Below are 25,935 nucleotides of genomic sequence, written 5' to 3'. Positions count from 1 at the left end.
GCCGATAGTTTCACCAATAAATTCATCGATCAATTTACGCCTTCCCCGCCGTAGTTGACTGGCCTCATTAACGGGTTTGGCCGCAGTGGACGTTACACCTTGCCTTATGATGTGTGTAATCGTTTCTTTGGCCAGCCCGGGCGCGTCTAGACGGCGGCCGGTGGTGGTGGTACGAAGGAAGCCGGCTTATCGTCGTATGCACAAAACATTCATGCGATCATGCGATTAGCATGTGAATCTGCCACGCACCGCTCTTAGGGTAGAGCTTTTAAAGAGCCATTCCGAGCCAATTTAACGCCGCTTAAGTAAACTCGAACACTGCGGCTTCGCGTGCTTTCTAGGGCAACTTTCGATAAAGCTTTCGCAGCCAGCAAACAGTGGCTAATCGCAGCGGACTAACCGTGTTCCTGTCATTCAACGATTTGCATAACTGTTCAGTACTCAATCATTTTGGTATGTGCTGTGGAGCAACAACAATTTAAAACTAATTAAACTATAAAGCCGTGTGCACTAACAGTAAGGCGTTGCGATTTTTCGATTTGTAATTGCTTAAAAATAGGGAGAATTTCGAATGTCAACGGAGGCACGGAGGCAGCAAAAGAACTACGGTTCAATGGATGGATGGCTATGATGTGTTTTTGTTGCCCAGATTTTACACTGTTCGACTTCCGCTTGCTATTTTTTTTTATGTATCTTTCAAATGCTCTACATTATTCCAAACCCGACCCAGATCGTTCCGCAATCATCGTATTCGCCTGACTTAGCACCACATGACTTCTGGGTACTCGCTGTGAACTCTAGAGGCTGCTCTTTTTACAGTCGAGTAGTTGAGACCAGAGTCGAAACGAAGAACGAGCTTGAATACTATTCCTAAAAAGGACCGTTCGGATCGTTTCGAAAATTGGAACAAATGTAGACATAGCTGTATTGCATAGAGCAAGGAGTTATTTTATAGGTATAAGAAAGAAAGATTTTTCGAATTATTAAAATCTTAACGGACCGAGCCTTCGGAGCTTAGTTCTTAATTATTAGTTGTTATAGTTCTTGAACCGCTACCGGTCGTCATATAGCGCATACAGTTTACCGTTGCAGGAACTCCTTCATTCGCCAAAAATAAAGTTTCAAACACTTTCCTCTTGGACGCGACTAAGATGGTTTCAACTTCGTTCGTTTTGGACAGAGTACATGTCTCAGATGCGTATTTAATTACTAGGGCATTGAAAAGGTTATACGTGAGCAAAATCCCAGCGAACTAGCTTCATGGGACTATAGAAACAGGCGGCTGCTAAGGCAGTTTAGCGCGGATGGACTCCATTATGTCGTTGGTAGTTGACTAACCGTTGACCTTAGATAGGTCCTTCTCTCCATATGGTAGCCGTTGTTGGTAGCTTTTCTGCAGACAGAGATTGTTCACAGTTCGCCCAATCCCTATGTTAACCTGATTTACATCGTTGATCCTCCTCCCAATATTGTATATTGGCCTCAGCATTGGGCCAGCAGGATCTGGGCTATGTCGTATGGCGGTCAACAGGTCAGTTACGTCAAATGGAGCTTCCGTTTGATGCAAACTTCAATCAATTTATACGTTTCTTCCTGACAGCGAACCACAAACATTCGACATTGCAAACAACATCTATTTACATTACAAAAACATTATAAAAATCACTCAGAACTCAACACATTCTCATATTGATTCCACCAACCCACCGCCATTATAAGTATCCCCCCCAGTTGGGCTTATTTTGTAAGCAACGGAAAGAAAATTACACCAAGATAACCGCTGCCACTCTGTTTCGTATCACCAACAGGATTAAATTAACCTAGTGACATCGGACATCTTTAACACGTAAACACCCGGAACAGCGGGACGGGCCAGTGCCAACCTCGACAACGCCGCCGCCACCAGGATGGACTGGTCCACCGGCGACCTGGTGTGGTTCGATCCGGGCCTGGGTCACCCACTGCCCGGTGAGATCCAAGAGGTTCACCGCGCCGCCCAGATGATCATCGTCCAGGCACTCATCAATGGCAAGGTACGTGTGTGTGGGAAATGCAGATTTTCCGGTGCCGAAGCGCAATTAAGCGCGCCGTACACTAAACTAAACTGACGCGATGCCGTGGCTGCGCATCGGTGGTTGTTGCCGCGCTTACCACCGCTAGGAAACGCAATGGACCTTGCACCCCTCCGCCCGCCTGGGGCGCTTTTGGGCCACTGGGGATTCGGAGAAGGCGGCAGGGTGGTCAAACTAGTTTCAAACGCGCGCAGCAAACACGGCAGCAACAGCTTTTCCTTTGCCGTGGTCGCCATGGTACGATTGATCGAATTGGCAAGTTTTCTACCGATGGCGCGGTGGGGCGAGGGCTTTGGCAAACGAAGGTCCCAAGGTGCGCTGGCCATTGGTCTGCAGCGCGCAAAAAGAGAGCCGGCCGATGATGATGGTCGGCTTTCGGAACGAACTCGAATGCACTCGAATGCAATGCGCACCGTTCTCGGCGTTGCAGTTGCATCGGAAACGGTGGATCGAACGAAAGCAAAAGTGTTCGGTGTTCGCGGAGCGCGATGTGTGGCCGAGCTACGGAGGTGATGGTGGTTTGACCGTGCCTATGGTGCTATGCGGACAGTGAGCTTCTATCTGGAGCCGTGGCAAAAAGGTGGCACACCCTCGCCCAGCCAATCGCTCTCGTTGCTACCGTCGCGCATACGACGCCGCCAGAGACGCATGGAAACGGTCAGTGAACTTTCTCCTGCCGATGCTGGCGCGCTGGAGGCCGAAGCACGGAAAGAAAGCGTCGCCAGCGCCAGAACCAGAAGACCGCCCCGGAACAAGCTGCTGCCGGACGATGTGCCGCCGATCGTACGCAGACCGTGCTGTCCTTCTTTTCGATTCCTGCGAGACATTAACGACCAACTAACGATTCCCCACGTGCGATTCTTCTTTTTCATCTCGTCTAGCCGCAAACGTTCACGCTCGGGCCGAACGAGGGCAACATACGGGCCCGGCAGGATCTGGGAAAGACGGGGGTCGAAGATATGACGCAGCTGGAGGACCTGCACGAGGCGTCGCTGCTGTGGAACCTGAAGCTCCGGTACGACAACGGGCTGATCTACACGAACGCCGGCAGCATCCTGATCGCGATCAACCCGTACAAAATGTTCCCCGAGTCGTACGGCATCGAGATGGCACAGCTGTACGCGGGCAAGCCGCTTGGGACGCTGGCCCCACACCTGTTTGCGATCGGGGCGGCCGCGCACGCCGCCCTTCCGTCGCCCCAGGTTGTGGTGATTTCGGGCGAGTCGGGCTCGGGCAAAACGGAATCGACCAAGCTGGTGATGCAGTATCTGGCGGCGGTCGTACCGGGCGGTGGGTCCGCGTCGACCGTCATCACCGAGCAGATCCTGGAGGCGGCCCCGCTGCTGGAAGCGTTCGGGAATGCGCGTACCGTGCGCAACGACAACAGCTCGCGCTTCGGCAAGTACCTGGAGGTGTACTTCAAATCCGGGGCCATCATCGGTGCCAAGATTACGCAGTACTTGCTGGAGAAGTCACGCATCGTCACGCAGGCGGCCGGTGAGCGCAACTACCACGTGTTCTACGAGCTACTGGGCGGCCTTTCGGAGGCCGAGCGCATGAAGTACGGGCTGCTGGAGGCGGACAAGTACTTCTACCTCAACCAGGGCGCCTCGGACTGTGCCCCGGGCCGGATGGACTGGGCATCGCTCCAGAGCGCCATGCAGGTGCTGGGTGTCACCGAAAGCGAACGGGAGGGCATCGTGAAGGTGCTGGCATCGGTGCTGCACCTCGGCAACGTGTACTTCCACCGCCGGCAGCTACGCCACGGGCAGGAAGGCGTCGAGATTGGGTCCGATGCCGAGATCAAGTGGGCCGCCCACCTGCTCCAGTTACCGTCCGAGGGCATCCTGAAGTCACTGACGTCGCGCATTACCGAAACGCGATCAGAGCGCCTCTACACCCCGCTCGGCATCGACCAGGCGCTCGATGCGCGGGATGCCCTTGCGAAGGCCCTCTACTCGGGACTGTTCAACTGGTAAGTGGCCCCTGGTAATCGAAAGCACTTCGAAAGTAATTAATGTTCTTCCCCACCGTAGGCTAGTATTGCGGATCAACTCGATCGTGCACCGGGGCGGTACGCACGATGCGCAGCGGCTCTCCATTCTGGACATCTTCGGGTTCGAAGATTTGGCCGAGAACTCGTTCGAGCAGCTGTGCATCAACTACGCCAACGAGAGCCTGCAGCTGTACTTCAACAAGCACGTGTTCAAGCTGGAACAAGCGGAATACGCACGGGAGAGACTCGAATGGACGAACCTCGAGTGGGAGGACAACCTGCCGGTGATTCACTTGCTCGCGAAGAAGCCGGTTGGGATCTTTCACCTGCTCGACGACGAGTCGAACTTTCCGCGTGCGAATGATTCCAGTTTTCTCGAGAAGTGCCACTACAACCACGCCCTGAACGAGCTGTACTCGCGGCCAAGAGTCGGTGCGCAGGAGTTTGGCATCACGCACTACGCCGGGCAGGTGTGGTACTGCGTGGATGGGTTCCTGGAGAAGAATCGGGACGCACTGCGGATGGACGTAATCGAGTTGCTGAGCTCGAGCGCCGAACCTCTGGTGGGCGAGATGACCAAACAGTTGCGTGCCCAGCGGGACGTGGGCAAGACACTGCCGAAGGGTTCGAACGGGCGGTTCGTAACGATGAAGCCCCGCACGCCCACGGTTGCGGCGCGGTTTTCCGACTCACTCCAGCAGCTGCTCCAGTCGATGGCCAAGTGTAATCCGTGGTTCGTGCGCTGCGTTAAACCGAACAACGACAAGCAGGCGTTGCGCATGGACATGCCGTGTGTGCTGCAGCAGCTCCGCTACCTTGGCATGCTGGACACGATCAAGATCCGTCAGTCAGGCTATCCGGTTCGGCTGCGCTTCCAGCATTTTGTCGAGCGCTATCGGCACCTCATGAAGGCACCGCTGCCGAAGGGTACCCCATACCGGGAGCTGTGTCGCTTCGTGCTGGACGCACTGCCCGGCACAACCACCGAGGGTCCCGATTTTCAGCTCGGAGCCACACGAGTATTCCTCCGGGAGGCCCTTCACCGGACGCTCGAGTCGAGCCGTGCCGATCGGCTGCGGGTCGCCGCGGTCACCATCCAGCGCAACGTGCGCGGGATGCTGGCACGCAAAAAGGTGCAGCGGGAGGTCCGGGGAGCGATCGCCATCCAGCGTTACTGGCGCGGATACCGCGAACGCAATCGGTTCCTCACGATCCGGCACGGAGTGATCCGGTATCAGGCCCTGTTCAAGGGTCACCTGCAGCGCAAGCGTTACGCAAAGCTGAAGAGCGAGCTAAAGCGTCGCCGGGAAGCGGAGCGCCTGAAGAAGGAGCGTACGGCACAACGGTTGGCGAAGGAGCAGGTGGACCGCGGGTCGTCCGTCCCGCTCGACATCCCGGCCGAGCTGGCGTTCATCTTTTCCAAGTCGGAAAACTGGGCCGGCCAGCAGTGCGACCGGAACCTGGTGAAGGTGGTCGGTACCGTGCCGGGGCCACCGTCGGCCGCCGACCTCCCGCCCGATCTGGATCAGTTTGCGTTCGGCAAGTTCAGCTCGGTGTACTGCAACGGCGTGAAGTTGTCACCACGGCGTGACATCATCAGCGCGCCGTTCCTATCGCGGGCGGCTGCCCGCGACCAGGACTTTAAGGATGCGATCGCCATCTTCAAGCTGATCATCCGCTGGACGACCGACGCGACGATGGACGCGAACCGGGAGAAGCTGCTGGCGGACTATATCGTCCACAAGGGCCTCTCGGCGCGCGGCCTCCGCGACGAGATCCTGGTGCAGATCTGCAACCAGGTGTACCGGGCCGACGAACCGACCGGCGACAAACTGTGGACGCTCCTGTCACACTGCCTGTCCGCGTTTCAGCCCGGCTCGGCTTTCTGCAAGTACTTGATCAAGTTTATCGTCGATCACGCGCCACCGAACACGAAGGAGCAGCTCCTGAAGAAGCTGCTCCGCAACACGAACGCTGGCCAGACGAACCCGTGCCGACTGTTTCCACCGTCGTGGCTTGAGTGGCGCGCTTCGTCGCGGCTGGCCGACACCGCACTCGGGCTGAACCTTCCCGACCACAGCGTCCAGACCGTTGCCGTCGATTCGTGGACAACGTGCGAGGAAGCGGCCGCCCTGGCGATCTCGTCCTTTGGCATACCGAACCTCGGCTGGACGGTCGTGATCGACGAGGCCGACCAACTTACGGACTCGTGCGGGCTCGACTTCGTTCTCGACCTCGTTTCGGAGAAGGAGCTACCACCGGCCTTCCCGGCCGTACGCAGTGACATCTGGCGCTGCGGCAAGAAGCTATCTACGGGCTCTGGGCAGCCCGCCGATGGCGGCCTCGAACCGAGTAGCCCCAAGCGGCCACAAGTGCCACCACCGGAACCACCGTCGGCGAAACGAAACAGCAGCAGTGAGCTCGTCGCGGTCACGACCGGGCCGAAGAAGTCACTGCACGAACCGCCGCTCGTGAAGCGCGAACCACAGGACTACGGGTCGCGCCATCTGGGGGATCCAGTGGGGCGCAAGAGTTCTCACGATGTAGCGCTACTGGCACGCCACAAGCATCGCGAGGAGCGCTCGTTCTACGAGGACAAGAACCGGTCGCGCTCGTTGGATGATTTGCTGGCGGGCGAACAGGACGACGTGTTGCCGGCGGAGTCGGACGAGCAGGACAGCTCCATGACGCTCACGCTGGGTGACGGTCGGGGAGGGCGCGACAAGTACCGGTCAGTCGACACGATCGCCCCGCTCAAGGAGCCGCGCTTTGTAAAGTCCCAGTACGCCGGCAAACGGACGTCCGGGTCGCACTCGCTCAAGTACGCCGAGAAGGCCGAATTCAGTGTCCGCTCGTCGGCCATGTCGGACACGAGCGAAGCCCCGTCACTGGCCAGCCACGTACGGCGCGTGCGCGTCCCTTCCCAGGCGTCCGATGTCGATCAGTTCCTGGACGATCTGTTTAGCCCGGTGCTGGATGGATCGCTCGACGAACTGTCCGATGCTCGCTCGCTGGCCGCCAGCATCCGTGGCGGCCTGTTTGTGGCCCGTGACCTTCTGGCCACCATCCGCACCGACGACTCGCTGACCGACCTCGAACGGAGCTCGGCCATCGTCCTGCGCACCAAGGGCGGTACGGCACATCAGACGAAAAATGCCGGTCCCTCGAACGGGTTCTCACCGAACGCGCCCAACACCGCCACCCCACTGACACCCGGCAACTCGAACTCGCTGCTCATGATGGGCTCCGTCGGCCCGGACGTGGTCATGCCGGTATTTACCATTCCACCTGGGGTTGATAGCACCGCTTACCAGCAGCAGATGCAGCGCGCCTTCCTGCAGTCCGCCATGGCGCAAAACATTCAAATCCAACAGCAGCTGATGGCCCAGAACCAAGCGCTGCAGACGCTGCTCACGCAACAGGACGGTGGCCCAGGGTCGTCCCCAACGACCCCGAAGCACACGAGCTCCGTGTCGCCCACCAGCTCGGCTGCCGTCCAGCCGCAAGGACGCAAAATGAGCGCCAAGGGAGGGCCCGGGCAGCGATCCGAACCGAACGTGTCGGGCCAACCATCCGCGTCCGCGTCCTCATCTTTCTCGGAGATGCTCCGCGCTCGGAAGGACTCCTCGTCGTCCAATCTGATACCGCCTCCACCGCCGCCTCCGCTGCCACCACCGTTGGAGCTGAAGGACCCGTTCGAGGTCCGGCCCTTCCTCGATCCGTACGGGCGCGCCAAGACGGTCCGCATCGGTAAGTGGCGCTGGCCACCGCCGCAGGGCGTACAGGGTGCTACCATCGAGACGGAGGAAACGTTCATCCAGTTCAAGATGACGCGTCAGAGTAACCGCAAGACGACGCCCCAGTCGCAGCACAGCAGCGCCCTCGATTCACCGCCGATCCTCGGTTCCCCACCGAACGGGGTCGAGTGGGAGGAGTTCGAAATCGACCAGAAGCTCGAACGGGACCAGCAACAGGGCAACGGTGCCGACGGGAAGGGCGGTCAGTCGGCGGCGAGCCGGCTCGGCAAGCGGAGCTTCGAGATCGGCGCCGACCGACCACCACCGAACAGTGTCGGCAAGCTGAAGCTCAGCAACGAGATGCGCCAGCGGCTCGAGCAGGTCACCGCGGGGCATTCGGTGCGCTCGGCCAGCGCCAAGTCGGACCGGCCCGAGCGCACTCCGGCCAAGCTGGAGGACACTCGGCGGATGATGCTGGAGCAGCAGCTCGGTGGAATGAATGCTCCCGGCGGTACCAAATCGCCCGGGGCGATGGCCGAATCGCCCTCCGTGAAGACCCACGTCCAGCGGATGGAAGCGGGCAAGAAGAGCTCCCCAGCCACGGCCTGGCCGACGGTAAGTCCGGTAGGGATTTGACGGAGAATCGTACGATCAGTTAGTATTAGGTCTGCAAATTCGTGCGCAATAGATGGTGTTACTCACTAAATATAACCAATATATTTTTGTTATGAAATATGTGTTTGATAGCTACTGTCCTTACGCATCTAACGTTGTATAGGTTTTTTTGTTAAAGTGTAAACACCTTTTATAAGCATTTGAACGTGTCAAGTTTTGTTCCTGGTAAAGTGTTTTTGCGGGAAGTACTTTAATATAACTAAAAGCATTACCGAAAGTCATCAAATTTTAATGGAAATTCATGGTGCTCTTGCTCTTACTGACAGAACGTGTCGGATGTGGTTTGCACGGTTAAAAAGTGGTAATTTTAGCTTGCAAGACCAAGAGCGACCTCAACAGTAAAAAATGGTTAATGATGAAGAATTGGTAGCATTGCTCGATCAGAATGCATGTCAGATGAAAAAGGAACTTGCAGAAATGTTAGGAGTTGACAACACGACAGTTTCCCATCGCCATCTCCGTGAGAATGATTAGAAAAATGTCTTATAGGTTCCACATGAATTGGAAAAAGAGACATTGAAAGAACCAAAACCATTTACGAATTTATGCTTGTGCGGCTGAAAAGAAAGAAGTTTTTGTATCGAATCGTAACTGGTGATGAAAAGGGGGAGTTATTACAAGAATCCTAAATGTACAAAGGCCTGGATACAGCCTATTGAACCAGGTCCATCGCAACCAACGCGAAATATTCACTGCGCAAAGGTTATCCTGTGCATATGGTGAGATATGAAAGTTGTGGTGCACTATGAGCTTTTAAAACCTAATTAAATTATTGATGGACAATCCCATGGTAGTCATACGTTTTGCTGTTGTAGTTAGGTCACAAAGTCGAAAAAACCACACGAATTAATTTGACCTAATTTAAATTAAGACCTAATAACATTCCCTACCAATTTTTCGCCCCCCAGGTACTACCGCCGGCTCCGCCAGGCCCCGCTCCACCACCACCGATTAGACCACCGACGACGACCCCACCGGCACCGCCACCACCGATCCACGGGCTCGGGTCCGGGCCGAATCATCACGCACACGCCCAGTCGGAAATACCGTCCTTCGTGCAGCGTCAGGAGCGCGACACATTCGGCACTCGGGACAGCCTGATGGACTCTTGGGGTCGTGCCGAGGCCGCCAAGCTGGATCTGGTGTACGAAACAAGTAAGCAACAATTGGCCAGTAAACCGGTGTCTCGACAGAATGGCAATTGACTGACAGACTCTTTGGTGTTCGTTGCAGGTTTCAAGAAGGAAATGATTATCGAACGCGAACGTTCGCGCTCGCGGTCCCGATCGCGCGATCGCGAGAACTTTTCCGAATCCGTCTGGGACCGGTCCGAGGTCGAGGGCCCGTCTTCCACCTCCAGCGACCCGCGGGATCGCGATCGGGACAAGGAGCGCGAGGCACGCGAACGCAACTACGAACTAACGCAGCTGCAGCGTGAAAAGGAAAGCAACAAAGTATTCCACCCGAGCCCCAACAAACAGCACCAGCAGCAGCAACAACAATATCAGCACCACCAGCAGCAACAATATCAGCAACAGCAGTATCAACAGCAGCAGAAGCAGTACCTGGCACACAGTGGCCAGGGCCAATCGAACTCGATTGCCACCTTCAAGACGCACATGGTGCAGAAGAGCGTCCAGGAGCGCGAACGCAAGTCGTCGGCGGCCACCACCAACGGGTCGGTTTACAGTGACAAGCTGGACGACGGCAGCGGTGGTGGCGTCGAGCCGCCGGCACCGGTCATGCCGGTGCAGATGAACCCATCGCTCAAGGCACCGGCGGCCGCCTGCCTTACGTACAATCGCGTCACCTGGACGCTGCGCGTCCGCAAGGAAGTGTTCCGTCCGAGCGAAACCGTCACCGCACCGGCAGCGCTCGATCTGCTGTTCAACCAGATCACGGCCGACGTGTTCGGCGTGACATCCTGCATGCGGATATCGCCCCAGGAAAAGCGGCTCGCGGTGAACCTGCTGAGCAGCCACGGAATCACCGCGAACGGCCATACCACCCCGAAGCAGCAGCACGTCCGGGCGATCGTCAAGCGGCACGTGCTGGATATGGCCCGCGGTTGGCCACTCTACTTTGCCCGGCTGTTCGTGATGAACGGGTCACCCACGGTTCAGGAGGGCACGCTGCTGGCCGTCTCGCACATGGGCGTGTTCTTGGCGCACAAGGAGCCCGAGTTTCTCGCCATCCAGCGGGCGATCCCGTTCGACGAGATACAGAGCGCCACGACGCTGCCGCGCCCGCTGACGCTGCAGTTGATGCTCAAGAACGGAGCACGTATCGTACTGCACGCCTCCAAAGCAAACGCCATCCAGTTGATGGTACAATCGTATCTCGCCGAGTACCGCCAGGTAGGTGCCCAAAAACACTACAAACATTTACGATTGGCCACCCCCCGAAAACGGGGGCCACAGCACGTTTCAAACCACCATCAACAAATTGGGGAAAACAAACCCGCCAAGTAGTCGGCTTCTGAAAGCTGCTTTCCATTTTTTGCGAAGGTCACGCGAAAAGCTCTTTGGAGCAAAAAACCTTTAAACATCACGCAGCGCCAAGTCGCTTATCCAGTGTGCGTGGGCCACTCCGGGGACGAGTGTTCCACACGTCCGTACTTTCTATCGGAAGGATGCGTGTTACAGGTGCCGTGCCACGATTAGGTTGGCGTTTTTATTAACTTGTTTTACATGCGCCTTAAATTCTTGACTTGTTGCATGTCACGCACCCCTTTCGCTGCCTACATAGATGTAACCTAGGCCTACTCAGCATGAGGTTGAGCACTTAATTAATTTTTATTTTGCGTAATCACGACAGGAGATATTTAAATGTTGGATAACTCCGCCGTTTTTTTAGTCGAATTTGGCAAATGAACAAGTTTTTTTTAGGGTATAGAATGCCGTTCATTGATAATTAACTCAGAATACAATATCGTTCAAATGACCGCATCCATTAGACACACAAAAAGCGGCCCTTTTTTGGGAATTTTTAATCGTATTTTACAACACTTCAGGCGTTCGGCAACAATTTCCGCTGTGATGTTAGCTTTCAGTTCTTCAATGGTCTTCGGTTGGCTGGCATACACCTTACTTACTTAGCTCCACAGAAAGAAGTCAGAAGAAATTCGACATTAATAAGCACGCACAGTTTTCACAGTTGAACGATTATTTTCAATGTACAGCGCTACAATTTTAGCCCGCACTTTTGGCGTAAATCAATCTATGACTAAAACGGCATGGACTAACGTATCAAAATCTGCCTGATTTGTCAAAATGGACTGACAAGGGGCCAAGTTATTTAAAATTTCAATATCGCCTATCACGATTACGCACGCTGTACTTGTTGTATTTTTTACATTATATTCATACTTTAGAAAACTGTTTAGAAATCGAAACAAATCCATTATGTTTATGTCTTTTCAATCTCTTTGCTAAAATTGGCAACCATAATCAATTCATCTTTGAATAATCCCGCCTCCAGAGTAATCAGCAATACTATTATTATTCACTTTTTTCTATATTTACACAAACCTACGCTCCTTCGCTTTCGTGCTTTCGAACGCAGCCACGTGTGAAGCGCACGGATCGTTTAAATAATGATTTCACAAACCGCGCACCGCCACTTTGGGCGCGATCGTGAATCTTCACGATCGCCCGCCAGCCGATTATATCACGAGTCTTACAGTTTGTTGCCCCCAGCCGGCCCCCAAATAGGTCAATTTAAAGCATCGCAGCATCGCAACATCGCCTATGTAAAGCAGATGGCCCTCACCCGGGGCCGAACCTTGAATCGATCAAGTTCAGCATCGATCGCCTCCGAGCAGCAGAGGCGCGGTTGCTTGCACTCATAAACCCGTTCACTTTGATAACATGATAATGCGATGCGCGCGCGAGGTGTGTGAAAGTTATCAATTATCCGCATCCGGATTGTCACACTGATGGTTATAATCTTGTGCGTGTGATACAACAAATCACTTTCCAACGCCCGGTGGACAATGTTGTAACGACGATCGTTACGAAAGAAACTAAATGTATCGCCGGTGGCTACCGTCGAGCGAGAGAGGATATTCAGCTTATCCGTCGATATATCAGTGCAGTCTTTCGAAGTCGTTTTAAATTCAACGAATAATCGTCCCCTTAAAAGCTTTTCAAACGACCGTAATACGACGCATCTGAGAGTGTGGGGGACGGACCGTGCAGATAAGATCGAGTTTGGATCGAGGTCTCTTGGCCCTGTCATCTCCATCATCCGCGCGATGCCGCGTAGCTCGCAACGTATTTTCTCGAACTCACCAAACCGAAAACGTGCGTTGCGTGTGAGGTGCGTAAAAAAGTGCCTCGCCCTCGCGATAATTGGCCAATTTCTTTATGCTAATGCCTCTGAGCTTAGCGCGTTCGAAATTCAATCCTTAGAATGGCCAACCCTACCTCGCGATCGCTAGAGACCTCGCTAAGGAAAGATCTAGAGAGTGAGAAGGAGAGAGAGAGAGAGAGCTCGCCAACAACATGAAAAACGTGTAAAAAGCGATTTATAAAAATTCCGATCGGTTTGCGGCGAGAGAGCGAAGCAGTCCGACCAAAGACCGGACCGGACCGGAACACGGTTCCACATAGGAGCGAAATTGGAAAACAAACTCCAATATGACGGCCGCCCCTGGTCTATGGCCAGCCGGACAAACTGGTCTCTCTCGCTTCGCGCGGCCGAAGAATGTGTGGTGGCCACTACTTTCCCAATCGGCCGATGAAATTCGCTGCCTCCGGCCGCGACAACATCGCAACCCAGAAAACCACTCCGATCCGCCCGGATCGGATCGGGTAACTCGGGCGCGCGTGTGTGTGTGTGCGGTAGTGGCCGCGTGCGCGGCGTGACGGATGCGGCGCACCAGATAAGGCCTTGTTTGCCCGTCCATCGGCGCGTCTGGTGTGCGTGTTTCGGTACACGGTCATTTTGGCGTGAAAAAAAAAGTGTTAAGCTACCGGGGAGCTTACGGCAGAGGCAGTGTCTAGGATTCGCGCGCGAGAACCGTTACGCGGGCGGGCGGACGGGCGGTCGATCCGTTTGTTTTGCAAGCGCGGACCCCACTTCACCACCACCACCGGTGAGGGTCCAGGTTTCGCGCTTCACCCAGCATTGCGATCACTTTCCACCGCGGCGGCGATGGCGTGGCGTGTGTCCATCCGCGAGGCGCATGTGTGGCCATCATAACATCGAGAGGGAGAGAGAAAGGCTTGAAACTGGAAAAAATGGAAGAAAGAAAGTACTCGGGCAAGTCGAGTTCCAGGCACGCCAGATTGAGAATTCGAAACAGAGAGAGAGCCATTAGAGTGAGTGGAAAAGTGCGAAGAAATGGTCAAAAGAGAGTGAAACAAGCTCACTCCCCGGGTGGTTTGGGGAAAAACAAGATCGAGAGAGAGCGAGAGAAAAGCGTCCATATCCTCTCTCGGTGCCACACTTACGGGGGGATGCACTTTTCCTCACCGACGATGAGGGCCGCCCGACCGGCCACGGGCAGTGCGAGTGCGGTTAGTTCGTATTCGGGACGCGATCGTTGAACATTCCACGGAACACGGACCACATCCCGGAGCGGTCCGATCGCACACCGCAAACGTGCAAAACAATTCAAACGCGATCGTCACAATCGTGCACAATCGATCGATCGTGCGCTTGTATGAGTGTGTGTGTGTGTGGAAAGGAATACACACAAGTGGGCCAGGATAAAATCGTGTGCCCACACGGATCGAATCCCTAAATTGGAGCCTACTCCGGTGCTCGGTGATAGGCCGATAGGCGGCGGCTGCTGTGGCTCCCCCGGGGGGCAGGGGCTTGGGCCGAAGAAATAAGCCGTTATTGATAGAGAGAGCAGCGCGATGATGGTGGCTGGAAGATGTTGTTGATGAATGGGGAAACATTCCGCGCGTAACGGAACCAGCGAATTGTGAGTGAGGAATTGTTTTTGACGCGCGCGCCCGCGTGTGTGTGTGTGTGTGTATGACGTGTGCACTGGTCAGTTCCTCGTTAGTTGCTCCTTTCCGTCAGTGTGCAAAGTGCCAACCGCCGAGGCCGAGTGGCGCAACGGTGGAGTGTGGAACAACAGTTAGCTTTTGAATCGGCTCAAATTAGCAGAGCAGCCGCCGAGAGCCATCCCGCCGCCCGGCCAGGGCCCGGGGAGGAACTAGAGCCTTCCGAAAACCTGACCGCCCGGACCGGGGCTGGCCACCGTTTGTTGGTATCGCTCGCTTGTTACGCGCCTTTGAGTGGCATTCGAAAACTTGTTCCGACACCAACCCCCGGGGATCCGGGGCGGAAGATCGAGGCGCGTGCGGGGCGCGGGTGTTGTTGTTTGTGAAGCAGATGCTGCTGCTGCTGGTAGTGGTGTGCCGTTTGTGAAAGTGTTGCCCCTTTGGTGGTGGCGCCCCCTACTGGGCAGAGCTTAGGCCACAGAATGAGTCTTTTGGACGATCGGCGTGGGCTAGAGTCGCTGCAAAGTTCCTACAAATGCTACGATGGCATACCGACACCCAGCCCGATCGGTCGGATGGATGGCGGTGACCCGGCAGGATCGGCGGCCGGACGCCGTGGATCCGGACAGCAGCAACAGCAACCGGAAGCCGGTCTCAACCGATCGCCCTCAATCGACAGCCTGGTGGACTCGTTCGATCCGGCCGCCTCCGACCTGGACGATCCCGACCCGGACGACATGGAGAGGCTGTCCGACTCGGACTCGATCGCGGAAATCGGACGCATCACCGGGCAGATACGGGTCGATGTGCACCGGCGGAGCGATTTGGATGATGTGAAAAACGTGCAACCACTGGACGGTCCGGTGATCAAGGCGTTCCTGGAGAAGTCGCACGAGCAGTGCGAGTACACCAACTGTGGCTACCGGAAGCGGAAGGAGCTGTACGGCGACGGCCACACGGCGGTCGGTGACGAAGAGCTGGACATTGTGGCCGCGGCAGACGAGTGCTCCTCCTCCGACCATTACCTACCGATGGCCGCAACCTCACCCGTGTCGGGTCCCTCGTCGGTCTCTCCCCAGCCCCCAGCACCACCACCGATGCCGGCGACGGTCTCGTCTTCGGGTGCGGACGCGGTTTCCAGCGGTACTAACCCGACCAACGCGACGATGTCTGCGTCACTCAAGAACCGCCGGAACAGCATCGCCAGTTCCGGATCGGTCGGCCGGATGGAGACCATCATCGAGGAGCCGATTGAGCCAAAGGTGTCGGTGAAGGAGATTCTGGCCCGCTTCGAAACGCTACGTGAAGCTGCCGAGGTAACCACCGCACACGGCACGGGCCCGATTGGTGGAAGGGTGCCTTGCTTTCGAGCACACGGCGCGGCACGCGGTTTCTCCACTTGACGCAACGGGCAACAGCCCCACAGATGCGTCGCGGAATTGCAGGCGAATCGATCATTAAATTTCCATTAGCCAACCCGAGTCATCCGACAGCAAAACGCTTGGATGTGAAGTTTATTTCTCCAATCGACGGAGATGTGTAATTTGCTCGCACATCGAGCGATTTCTCCTCCTCCGAGCGGCCAATCGATGTCCACCGGCACTCGCTCCGATGCATCTCGCCCGATGAGATCGCTCGCTTAGTGCTGGAGTTTTCCATCCTGTTTTCGGCCTCCCCAATGCCGTATCTGAGTCGTACCGAATTTTTGGAAATTTATTGAACCGCGTTTCAATCCACAATCCGCTTTCGAATGCACTGTCCCTATCTTGGACCTTCGGGTCTGTTGGGCATCATAAAAAGCTTCATAAACTTCGTTGGGTTTGTTGGCGAAGAAACTTGGCAAAGTCATTTGTAGTGACTTAACGGTCGATCGGCGGACACGGCTCATAGATCATCTTCGGTTTGTTAATAAAACAAACACTAATGGTAGTTAGACAGCGCAAGGTCCATGCTGGTCTGATTCTGGTCGTTTCTTCTTGATCTGTTTCAAAGGATCAAATTCACCTCACCCGATTTCACCAGTTCTTGATGGACAATACCCTTCCAATCCATTCAACACAAAACACAACGCTATTTACATTTCACTAAGTAGACCAATGAAATTTCCTTGCATCAGTTTAGTTTAAACTGCACTGAAACAACTTTTCACCTTTCAAACAAGTGTCTGTTTGACCTACTCCGACTGGTATTGCCAACGTATCGGGTATCGACTCCACTGAACACCAACCAACACGACCTAATATCATAATCGGCGGTTTTCCCTGCGCGATCTTACTGATCGCCAATCGCTTTTCCGCGACGTGGCTCAGGTATGTTTTGTTGCATGCTGGCCGTTTGCTGGCTCCACCCGGGGGGAGAAAAAGGTTTGAGGTTAAAACACCGAGTGCCGAATCCTTCCCGGATCGACCGATCCATCGATCGATCGCGCGCCCGGGAAAACAAAAGCCCGTAATCGCTTTTGCGGTTAATGCACCCACCCCGAATGCGGCCCGCGGTGCGGTTTTCGTTCTGTTTGCATTTCGACGATCTGTGGCCACATTACATTTCGGTTGCCTGCGTGCCGTTGATTGCTTCGCTGGAAACCAACGGAAATGACGGGAATGCCACCGCACTCCAGCGGCCACACCTTGTTTGCTTTGCCCGCTTCCCGTGCCCCCTCAGCCGACTTCTTGAGGGGGAAGCAAATGTAAATTTTTCAATCAAATCTCAACGGCTGTGTGCCGTTAGGGCGCGCACGGAGCGAACAAAACCTCGCTGGCCAATTGAATTCCCAACCGGGCCGGGCTCGGGAGTGAGCGCGGGAAAACAAACTTCTTCACCCGAATATCGACCAGGGGGTACTGTTAACTTATCATTTGCGCCCCACCCCGTAATCCTCTTCCGATAATGGCCCGTGAGCATCCGGAAGGTTTGGCCGCTGAAGCCGGTTGTTGGCTTTTCCAAGAAAGCCCGTTGCTCATCTGTCTACTATCAGCGCATTTGCCGTTAGCGCGGCTCACCGTTGGTACTTTATCGGCTCAAGCTGAAGTTTTGGCCATACCCAGTCGAAGGTCGACCTAGTTGGCCAGTTTGAAGCTTAAAAAATATAAACCCACTTTTGACGGTTTTTTCCCACTTTTTGATGTATTACTGTGGCCAAAAAACACGGGCAACAGTAGACAAAGAATACTATTTGAATACTATTTGGGAAAGAATACTATTTGAATACTATTTTAGGCCTGACTTAGCACCATGTGGCGACCACCTTTACAGTCAATAGTAAAGATAGGAGCCGAAACGAAGAATGTGTCGAAGGAATTCTCGATATGTTTTGGCCCACTACTATGTTGCCAAAGAAAAACTTCTCGTTTTGTGATGAAAAAGTCCACGGCGGTTCTGGAACGCTGATTGACCCTTTTTTTGTGTACGCACTTTTGGGTAATTGATCCAACTGTATAGTTTTTCCAGTTACGTTCAATTCTTTAATACATTTGCACGTTGTCCGAATTCACTTCTCTTCTCTGTCTCTTTTGTGGCATATTTTGGAGACAGTGACGTAGTCCAACTACTGCCCATTTTCTTTTCAACAGGAAAATTACTCGTGCTTTGATGTTTGAGCCGCTATTTGCTGTTTTCAGTCAACTGGAAGCGAAGGTCATAGAAAATCAGTTTCAATCGAATAAAAATCACTAAACCTAAACCTTCGCCATGCCGAACGGGCCCTTTTCTCATTCGGAAATGATCATTTTTGTGCCGGTACACAGTTCATACCCACACCGCCCAAGCACTGATAACAATTGAGGATAACCGCTTTGCCTTACTTACGCACAGTCGCGCACCTTGCCTTCATATATTTTTTTCCGTTTCGTTTTCTTCATTTCCACCTGCTTTCCTGCACCAAAGTGTTTCGAAAGTTTTCGCCGAAGACGAATGAAAATTTATTTATTTATTCGCCACATACTAATGGTACATTCGCGATGGTCTGTTTGCTGGCCCTCTGGCGCGGTGCGCGGGTATTGCGATGCGTTTGGAACGAAAAATGGACCCGGACTCTCCTTTCCACTCCGGCCATAAACCAAAGCCGAATCTTTTTTTTTTTCGCGCCGCGCCACGCCGCGCCGCCGACGGACCGCGCCAGCCATCAGGCGGCGTTCGGTGGTGGTGATCGTTGAAAATTGGACGAAGAAGAAAAACACCAAACGCCAGGTGATTGTAAACTTCCCCGGCGATAACAAGCCCAACATCCGGCGACGTCGCCGCCGGGGGTGAAGCGAAATTTCATTAGAGGCTCCCCCACCCCTTTCATCATCACTGCTGTCGTTTGGCGCATTTCACCTCCGATCAACTAAAACCGTTGTTGATGGTCGCGTTATAAAACGTTTCACTTCTTGGCGCACTTTTGGCGTGTTTCCTCATCGATCGTAGCCACCAGTGGCTTAGGGCACATTTCTGCTTTTCCACGACCACCACTGTTTACTTTCCCGACGCGCGAGATGACACACACGGAACGCCAATGGGCGCGATCGCGATCTTACGAAACCCCCGAACAGCCTTCGTATGTAACCGGCCGGTGGTGCAAACGAAACGGGAAAAACGAATTGAATTTCCTAATTTTTTTAACCCACCACCGGGGACACACTCAAACTCATCACTAATCCAAGCCAATCGCCACGGGGAGATGTGTGTGATGATAACTCAAGAAAATGGGTTTGCAGAAAATGCAAAACCATCATCGATCGCAGGGATTAGTGATGGCAATTAGGGGTCGATCGATCAAACCCTGACTGTCTCTACCACGCGCTCTAGCTGGGGCTGGGGTTAGGTTTTTTCTCCCCGACAGCTCACAACCAGAAAAGTTGGAACGCCACTGTTTTTTTCTTTCTTGACATGACGCTTCAACCAACGCACGGCATTTGCATAACCCTCGCCTTGATGTAACCCTCCGGCAAGTGGAGCACAACTTTCAAGCCCGCCAATAAAACCTGCCACCGCGGGATGGATTGACGCGCGCGCGTGGAAAGTGGTGGAAATGAATCGCTTGTCTATTCCGTCGTAAGCGCTAAATCAACATAACCGCCCCGCCATAATGTAGATGCGGAGTTGGTTTTAATTGCTTCGCGTCCAGGAAAGAAATATCCTCTAAACAAATAACTCTTCGCTTAGCTCCTCGCTAAAACAACAATTAGTCGATAGTAATGAATGATTTGTGCTTTTTATTTCTCACGTTATGTAAAGAGACTAGCGTTACTTTGAAAACGCCTCTCTACATAGTTTGACTACGAGTGTACTCTTTAAAGTACAGAATCATATTGATTGAAGGGCTGGAATTTCTGTTTAAACATTTACCAATCTAAATAGAGAGTTAACAATTGTGCAGAGGCATTTCTCAACGTCATTTTGTTGTTGGGAATTCAAACTGACCAGAGATGGATTGTGTCTTTGCGCCTTTCACTACGGAACGTTAGTGATACAGAACGACAACTCATGCTAGGATTGAAGAAATCTGGTTTGAGCGTTTACGTAGTGGGGACTTTCTCGTTCCAGAACAAGGAACAAGATTTGGTGGATTAAGTGGGTCAACTGGGAGTTATCCATTGGAAACCATTTGGTCAACCCGCACGCATACTAAATGATGCGTCTGGAGCAAGCTGGATTAGGATTAGAAGAAACTGCCAGAAAATGGCTTAAAGCTTAAATACACACCTGATGTGTGATGTCCTAAACATGATAGTTTGTAGCTTGAATTTATTATTCGAATCGATTCACTAATATTTTGTTGATGCGTCGAAAACATTCATTCACGATTCGAAATACTTTCCCTACTAAATGGTACCCTCTTTACTGGCGGCATTTTCTTACAGACTCAATCGAAAGGGTCGACCATATCGTCGGGTGTGCGGGCCGCGGCGGCCACCCTCAACGTGCCGCTCGAGCGATTGGAAACTTCGAACATCAACAGTCCCAGCTCGCCGAACCAATCTTCGCCGACGGAGAAGGGCCACCACCACCACCTGCAGCAGCTTGGCCACCATCACCTTCAGCACCACCAGCAGCTGCTGGATGACTTCGAGGACATGCACATAGAGCACGGGCTGCCTCCGTCTGCGTCACCGCCACCGATCGGTGGCTACGGCAACGCGGTCATGAAGCACGGCAGCAATGGGACGACGCATCACTCACCGTACGGCGAACGGAGTGCAGGCGGTGGCGCCGGTGGTGAGCCAGGCCCACGATCCGGTAGCGGCGGAGGCGGTGGCACGGTCGTGGCGAACCACAAAAACTCACCCATGGGTAACGGCGGCAACGGCAATTACAGCGAGATGCACATCGCGACCCATCACGACGACTCGTCCCCAACGCAAACGTCACTGACCAAGCACTCGTTGCTGCAGTTCGCCATGCATCACTTCCGAACAGAGTAAGCAATTTCACCACGGACTCGAACCGCACCACTCTCGACTAATAACCGGACGTCCGTTTGAATTTTCTTTCACCCCGTGCAGCGAAGAGTTCAAATCGATCCGTTCCGACAAACGGGCCATGCGCAACCAGCACGCGGATTTGGTGAAATGGCAGGGATATCCCCTGCGGGCCCCGCTGTTGCGGTTGCCGCCCGATCTGACGCCGCTGGCCCTCGAGTGCTTCGACTGCGTGCTACGATACTGTGGCGATCTCGCCGTCGATCCAGAGCTGTCCGAGGTTAAGTGTGTCTACACGGTGCTCATGGTACGTTTTTACAGCGATCATCATTTGGCACCTCTACCGTTAAGAAGTGGTCGATTTAATAAACCCTTTCCCTTTCGCAGCACTGCCACAAACACCTGGCCTTGCGCGACGAAGTGTACTGTCAGCTGATGAAGCAAACGACAGCCAATCGATCGGCCTGCCCCGATTCTGCGCAGCGTGCCTGGCGCTTGCTAAGCATTCTGGCCGCGTACTTTGGCTGCTCCGACGCCCTGCGGCCCTACCTGATCGAGCATCTGACGTCTGCGGCCTCGGATCGGCGCCGACCCTGTCACGGGACGGCTGCCGTTTGCCTAACGAACCTCCGCAAGACGGCGCGCTGCGGTGGCCGTAAGAACGTACCAAGTGTCGAGGAAGTTACCGCCGTTTCCGCCGGCAGGTACGTTGCCTGTGGGGGGCATAATGATAGTAACGATTTAAACAGTCGCCTGGTTCCCGCTTATTGGCCCTGATGTTCATCAAATTAACATTTTCGCTTTCCCCGTTTCCGATAAACAGATCCGCTCGACGCCAGATCTACCGCCTGCCGGGAGGTGCCGAGAGGATCGTCAACACGCGGTGCTCCACGGTCGTCGGAGACGTGATAGCCGAGCTCTGCTCGCTACTGGGCATCGAATCACCGGCCGAACAGCAGGAGTTCTCGCTCTACTGCATCGTGCAGGGTGATGCCTTCACCATGCCGCTGGCGGCGGACGAGTACATTCTCGACGTAACCACCGAGCTTCTCAAGTCTGGCCAACCATTCTACCTGATCTTCTGTCGCTCGGTTTGGCACTTCGCACTCAAGCGCGATCCAGCACCGACCCCGCTGTACATCGAAGTCCTGTTCAATCAAGTGGCCCCGGACTACCTGGAGGGCTTGTTGTTGGAACTGCCAAACGGTGGGGCCCCAAGCCCGGACTATGTGCGCGACATGGCGCGAATTGCGGCCATTCTCCACCGGGCCGCCGATCTGAACCATTTGCCTGCGATGAAGGAAATTAAATTCCTCCTGCCCAAGCCCGCCCTGTCGTTACGGGAGCTTCGCCCGGCCCAGTGGGTGGCACTGGTGCAGTCAGCTTGGCCATCGGTGGCCGGACTGAGTCCGATTCAGGTGAAGGCACAGTTTCTGAACGTGCTCTCCTCGTGGCCCCTGTTCGGTAGCAGCTTCTTCGCCGTGAAGCGCGTCTGGGCAGACGAAAACCCGATGGAAGAGCCCAGCCCGATGTGGCGCGAGCTGATACTCGCCCTCAACCGGCGGGGCGTGCTTTTCCTCGACCCGAACACGCACGAAACGATGCAGCATTGGCCATTCAATGAAGTGATTTCAACGCGAAAGGTAAGCCGTCTCCCCGTTGTATCGCTGGAGTTGCTTACTGATCACCCTGAATTCTCTCGCCGCAGGTACGGTCGGAAGATGGTGCGCTGTTTCTCGATATGAAGGTTGGCAATCTGCTGCAACAGCGCGTAATACGCGTCCAAACCGAACAAGCGCACGAAATCTCAAGGCTCGTCCGCCAGTACATCACCATGGCCCAGGCACAGCAGCGCGATCGCCGGGAGTAGCGACGACAACCGGCGATCCGTTCCCGGGCGACGCGTATGGTGCAAACTACGTCGGATAGTTAGCGTAATCACAATACATAATATGAGAGAGCGGGAGGGAGAGAAAGAGAAAGCAGCCGATGTTTTAGATGACTATAAGAATTTAGGGTTAATTGTGAACATTTAATGTATTGGGTAACTCTAGTGTGGGGGAAAATCTAACTGAAATCCGGCGACAGAGAAGCGCCTCTTAGTTCTACCGACCAATCACAGATTCAAACAACTCAAAGCATACACACACTCACATATCATGCTGTATGATTATAATTTTCTATATATTTCTGAAAATATATGCATTTTAAATAAATTTACATCCCAACTGTTATCTTTAATTCTTCGCTGGCCATCACAGACAACGAAACATACTGTCTGGAACAGTGACCTCGAAACGGAAATGGGTTCGTTTCCGCTAGTCGTCATGGAGGTTTACTGGTTGCTTTGATCGAATTCGATTAAGAGTAAAAACAACACAAACCAACATTTCAGACATTTAAAAAAACTTCTTTTTATTGGCCCCTTTTCGGTCATTACTGTTTCGATTAGCCCCAATTGTCAACTATCACTAACCCATTCGGTGTTACAAACTAATTAAAACGCACTCACGTTCAGTACGAATTCAACAACATGTTTGCTTATCTCCTGGTCATGGCTTGCTAGAATTTGGACATCTTCGACAGTTCTCAAGATCTCCTCTTTCGTTCGTCTGATGATGGCGTGTTATTACTGTTTCATGGTTACCCGCCACGGCGAGCAGCGTCAGGACTTCTTCATCAGTTTTCGTACTTTTTCGATAAACGTTTTTCCTTTCCGTTCGATCAGTTTCGAGTTGGCCACCACCTCATCGAATGTGGCCGAATGCCAGTAACGATTTTGTGACTTTTCCGCAATCTTTGAGTTGAAAAGAGTATAATCCAATCCTTCGCCACCCGCCAGCTGCTCTTTGGAGGCGTGCCAACGTTCACGAAAGTCCGCAAACATAACCGTTTCAAGAAAGCAGTTGAGAAACAGCTTCACTTCCGGATTGTCAAATCGTTCGAGAAATCGGGCTTTCTATAAAACGAGAACAAACGCAATGTATTATGTATATGCAAAAGTTTAATTACATTTCTAGACATACCTCATATGTCCGTGTGTCGAGATCGGAGAACAGTTCAATAAAAAATCGAACGAAAGCCCCACCAATCAGTACGCTCGAAAGACCCTTGGAGTCTTCGAATATTTTAACGAGCTCCAGCGACACTCGGAGTGGTTTCTTCAGCTCAGTGGGCAAAATCGAGCACTGCTCGTTTTTGGCCCCGCGAACGGTGCGACGGTCGAGATTCACGTAGCAAGCATCACTCGACGACTGCCAGAGCTGTTCTGGGACGGGTTGCAGTGTACCGGCAAGCATCGGTACCGGCGCTTCCAGCACCTGCTGCAGATCGTCTGGGACGATCGTGATGAGAATGTGCTGCCATTGGAATGGGTAGAGTATTAACAGTAGTGCCATCACGCACGAGCTCAAGAGCGATAGGTGTTCGCTGAATAAAATCACCGACTTCTCCAGCAACAAACACTCGAACACGTGTATCAACCCGTCCGGTCCGAGGCACTGGAAAATATCAAACAGTTCCGTTTTCTCTAAGCGTAAATCTTTGGGACGGCTGATGGAGATAGTTTGAGGCAGTGAAGGTGTGACCACGCGCCCCGGAGCATGCTTTTCGGGACTGGGTGGTAGCGTGAGCTGCAGCGTTTCGCCGGCCATCGGTAGCTTCTGCTCGTGGAACTGTTTCATCAAACGTTCCGCCAACCGGCCGTTACCGTGCTGGCTCTCGATGCACTCCAGCAGCCGATAAAATACCTTCGGTTCGTTGTGCTTTGTGACCAGGCAGTACGTGAGAGGGATGCAGAATTCGCACGATTCCGGCAGAACGCGTCGACAGAAGCCATAGAAGCGCTGCGGAAAGTCGGTGAGTACGATGCAGTATTCTTGGTCACACTCCCTAACGAGTGCCCCGTTGTCGGGGTAAACAAATACTTCGATCTGCTTGTGCGGTTGCCTTTGGGGCGGGTATTTACTCTTGACGTACGGACGATTCTGCAGCAAATCGAACCCAACTACGATGCAGTACTCGTAAAGGGTGGTCACCGCCGGTACAACGCTACGTTCGTTTGCAATCAATTTGTTGTAGTGCTCGATTAGTCCTTTGGTATCGCTGATTTTCCGCTCACTCCCACCGGTCGGTGCAGCAACAGGTGGTTCACCGCCATCGACCGAATCGTATATCCGGATGGTCCCGTACTGGCGTGTGTAGTCATTCAGTTCCGCACAACGAGACAATCGACGGAGCCGCTTCCGGTGCTCCTCGCTCACAGGGCGTTTCAGGGAAATTGTCTCCCGTGACGGTGAATCATTCATGCTACCCTTTTCCGGCTCTTGGAAAGCGGCCTCGATCAACAAATTGACGTCTTCGTAGTGATTTGGCTCCGGACGATCTGCACATCCCCGGCGTCGCGGTGGTTTCTCCGGTGGCGGTCCAATGGGTAGGGGTTTGTTAAGCGCCTCACGAATGCTTTCGGAATGTAGCAGAGGTGGGTTGGACGGAATGGTGTCCCCATTAAACGACGCCGCCTGTGACGCACTCCGGCGGAAGGCTTGAGAGCGCTTGATTCCTCTTCGCGCATCCATTTCACGGAGCTGTACGGGAGAACTGAACCGCTGCTCATTGCACACGGAACCTGTCGCACTGCGAGAGATTAGGACGGATTGGTGGTGTGGCTGCTGCGGCGGACTTTCCTGTTCCTTCGGTTGTTGCATTGTTATGAGGGTTTCGAACTTTTTCGTCATTTTCTGCACTCTACTATTGCCGCCATCGTTAACCGTAGAAGTTTGGGAAGCTTTCGACATGTTGCCACCCTCATAGTTGATACGAGTATACGATGGTCGGGTTTCCCTATTTCTACCTATTTCTAAGCTACACTTTCCACCTGAAGCTTACGCATCTCGAGCCAGTGCGAGGGCAACAATTGAACCGTTTTAATGACAGCAATAACGTGACGTTTGCAACAAAAAACATGCAAATAAAAACAACAACTGTGATTCAGGAACGAGATAAAAACCCTCACCACCCCATCTCACTACAAACCGGTTGGGTCGCTATCAACTCACCACCTAAACCGGTTCAAACAAATGTTTTCACCATTCTTAT

General features: G+C 53.6%; 2 protein-coding genes across 2 annotated transcripts; one reads left to right on the top strand and one right to left on the bottom strand.

The window, feature by feature from the left end:
• Window positions 1-1,907: 1,907 nt before the first annotated feature.
• On the top strand, window positions 1,908-22,991 carry LOC128277437 (unconventional myosin-XV). Its single transcript, XM_053015892.1, has 10 exons — window positions 1,908-2,033; window positions 2,954-4,047; window positions 4,109-8,420; window positions 9,389-9,635; window positions 9,714-10,837; window positions 20,281-20,837; window positions 20,923-21,145; window positions 21,226-21,542; window positions 21,662-22,481; window positions 22,547-22,991. The coding sequence occupies exons 1-10, from the start codon at window positions 1,908-1,910 to the stop codon at window positions 22,706-22,708; spliced, it is 8,982 nt and encodes a 2,993-aa protein (XP_052871852.1). The 3' UTR covers window positions 22,709-22,991.
• A 274-nt stretch (window positions 22,992-23,265) lies between these two features.
• On the bottom strand, window positions 23,266-25,706 carry LOC128278307 (DENN domain-containing protein 2B-like). Its single transcript, XM_053017008.1, has 2 exons — window positions 23,865-25,706; window positions 23,266-23,797 (listed from the first exon to the last, which is right to left on the bottom strand). The coding sequence occupies exons 1-2, from the start codon at window positions 25,632-25,634 to the stop codon at window positions 23,504-23,506; spliced, it is 2,064 nt and encodes a 687-aa protein (XP_052872968.1). The 5' UTR covers window positions 25,635-25,706; the 3' UTR covers window positions 23,266-23,503.
• Between the last annotated feature and the right edge of the window lie 229 nt (window positions 25,707-25,935).

This window comes from Anopheles cruzii, chromosome 2 (assembly GCF_943734635.1).
Source record: "Anopheles cruzii chromosome 2, idAnoCruzAS_RS32_06, whole genome shotgun sequence".
NCBI classification, from domain to species: Eukaryota; Metazoa; Arthropoda; class Insecta; order Diptera; family Culicidae; genus Anopheles; species Anopheles cruzii.
This window is presented reverse-complemented; position numbering and strand designations above follow the sequence as displayed.

What these genes read in the sequence shown, in the direction of transcription:
- LOC128277437 (XM_053015892.1), top strand. Translation starts at nt 1,908, where the DNA reads ATGGACTGGTCCACCGGCGACCTGGTGTGGTTCGATCCGGGCCTGGGT. An exon ending in AGGCACTCATCAATGGCAAG is followed by an intron (nt 2,034 to 2,953) that starts GTACGTGTGTGT and finishes CATCTCGTCTAG; the next exon opens with CCGCAAACGTTCACGCTCGG. An exon ending in ATCTCGCCGAGTACCGCCAG is followed by an intron (nt 10,838 to 20,280) that starts GTAGGTGCCCAA and finishes ATTTTCTTACAG; the next exon opens with ACTCAATCGAAAGGGTCGAC.
- LOC128278307 (XM_053017008.1), bottom strand. Translation starts at nt 25,634, where the DNA reads ATGTCGAAAGCTTCCCAAACTTCTACGGTTAACGATGGCGGCAATAGT. An exon ending in TCGACACACGGACATATGAG is followed by an intron (nt 23,798 to 23,864) that starts GTATGTCTAGAA and finishes CTCGTTTTATAG; the next exon opens with AAAGCCCGATTTCTCGAACG.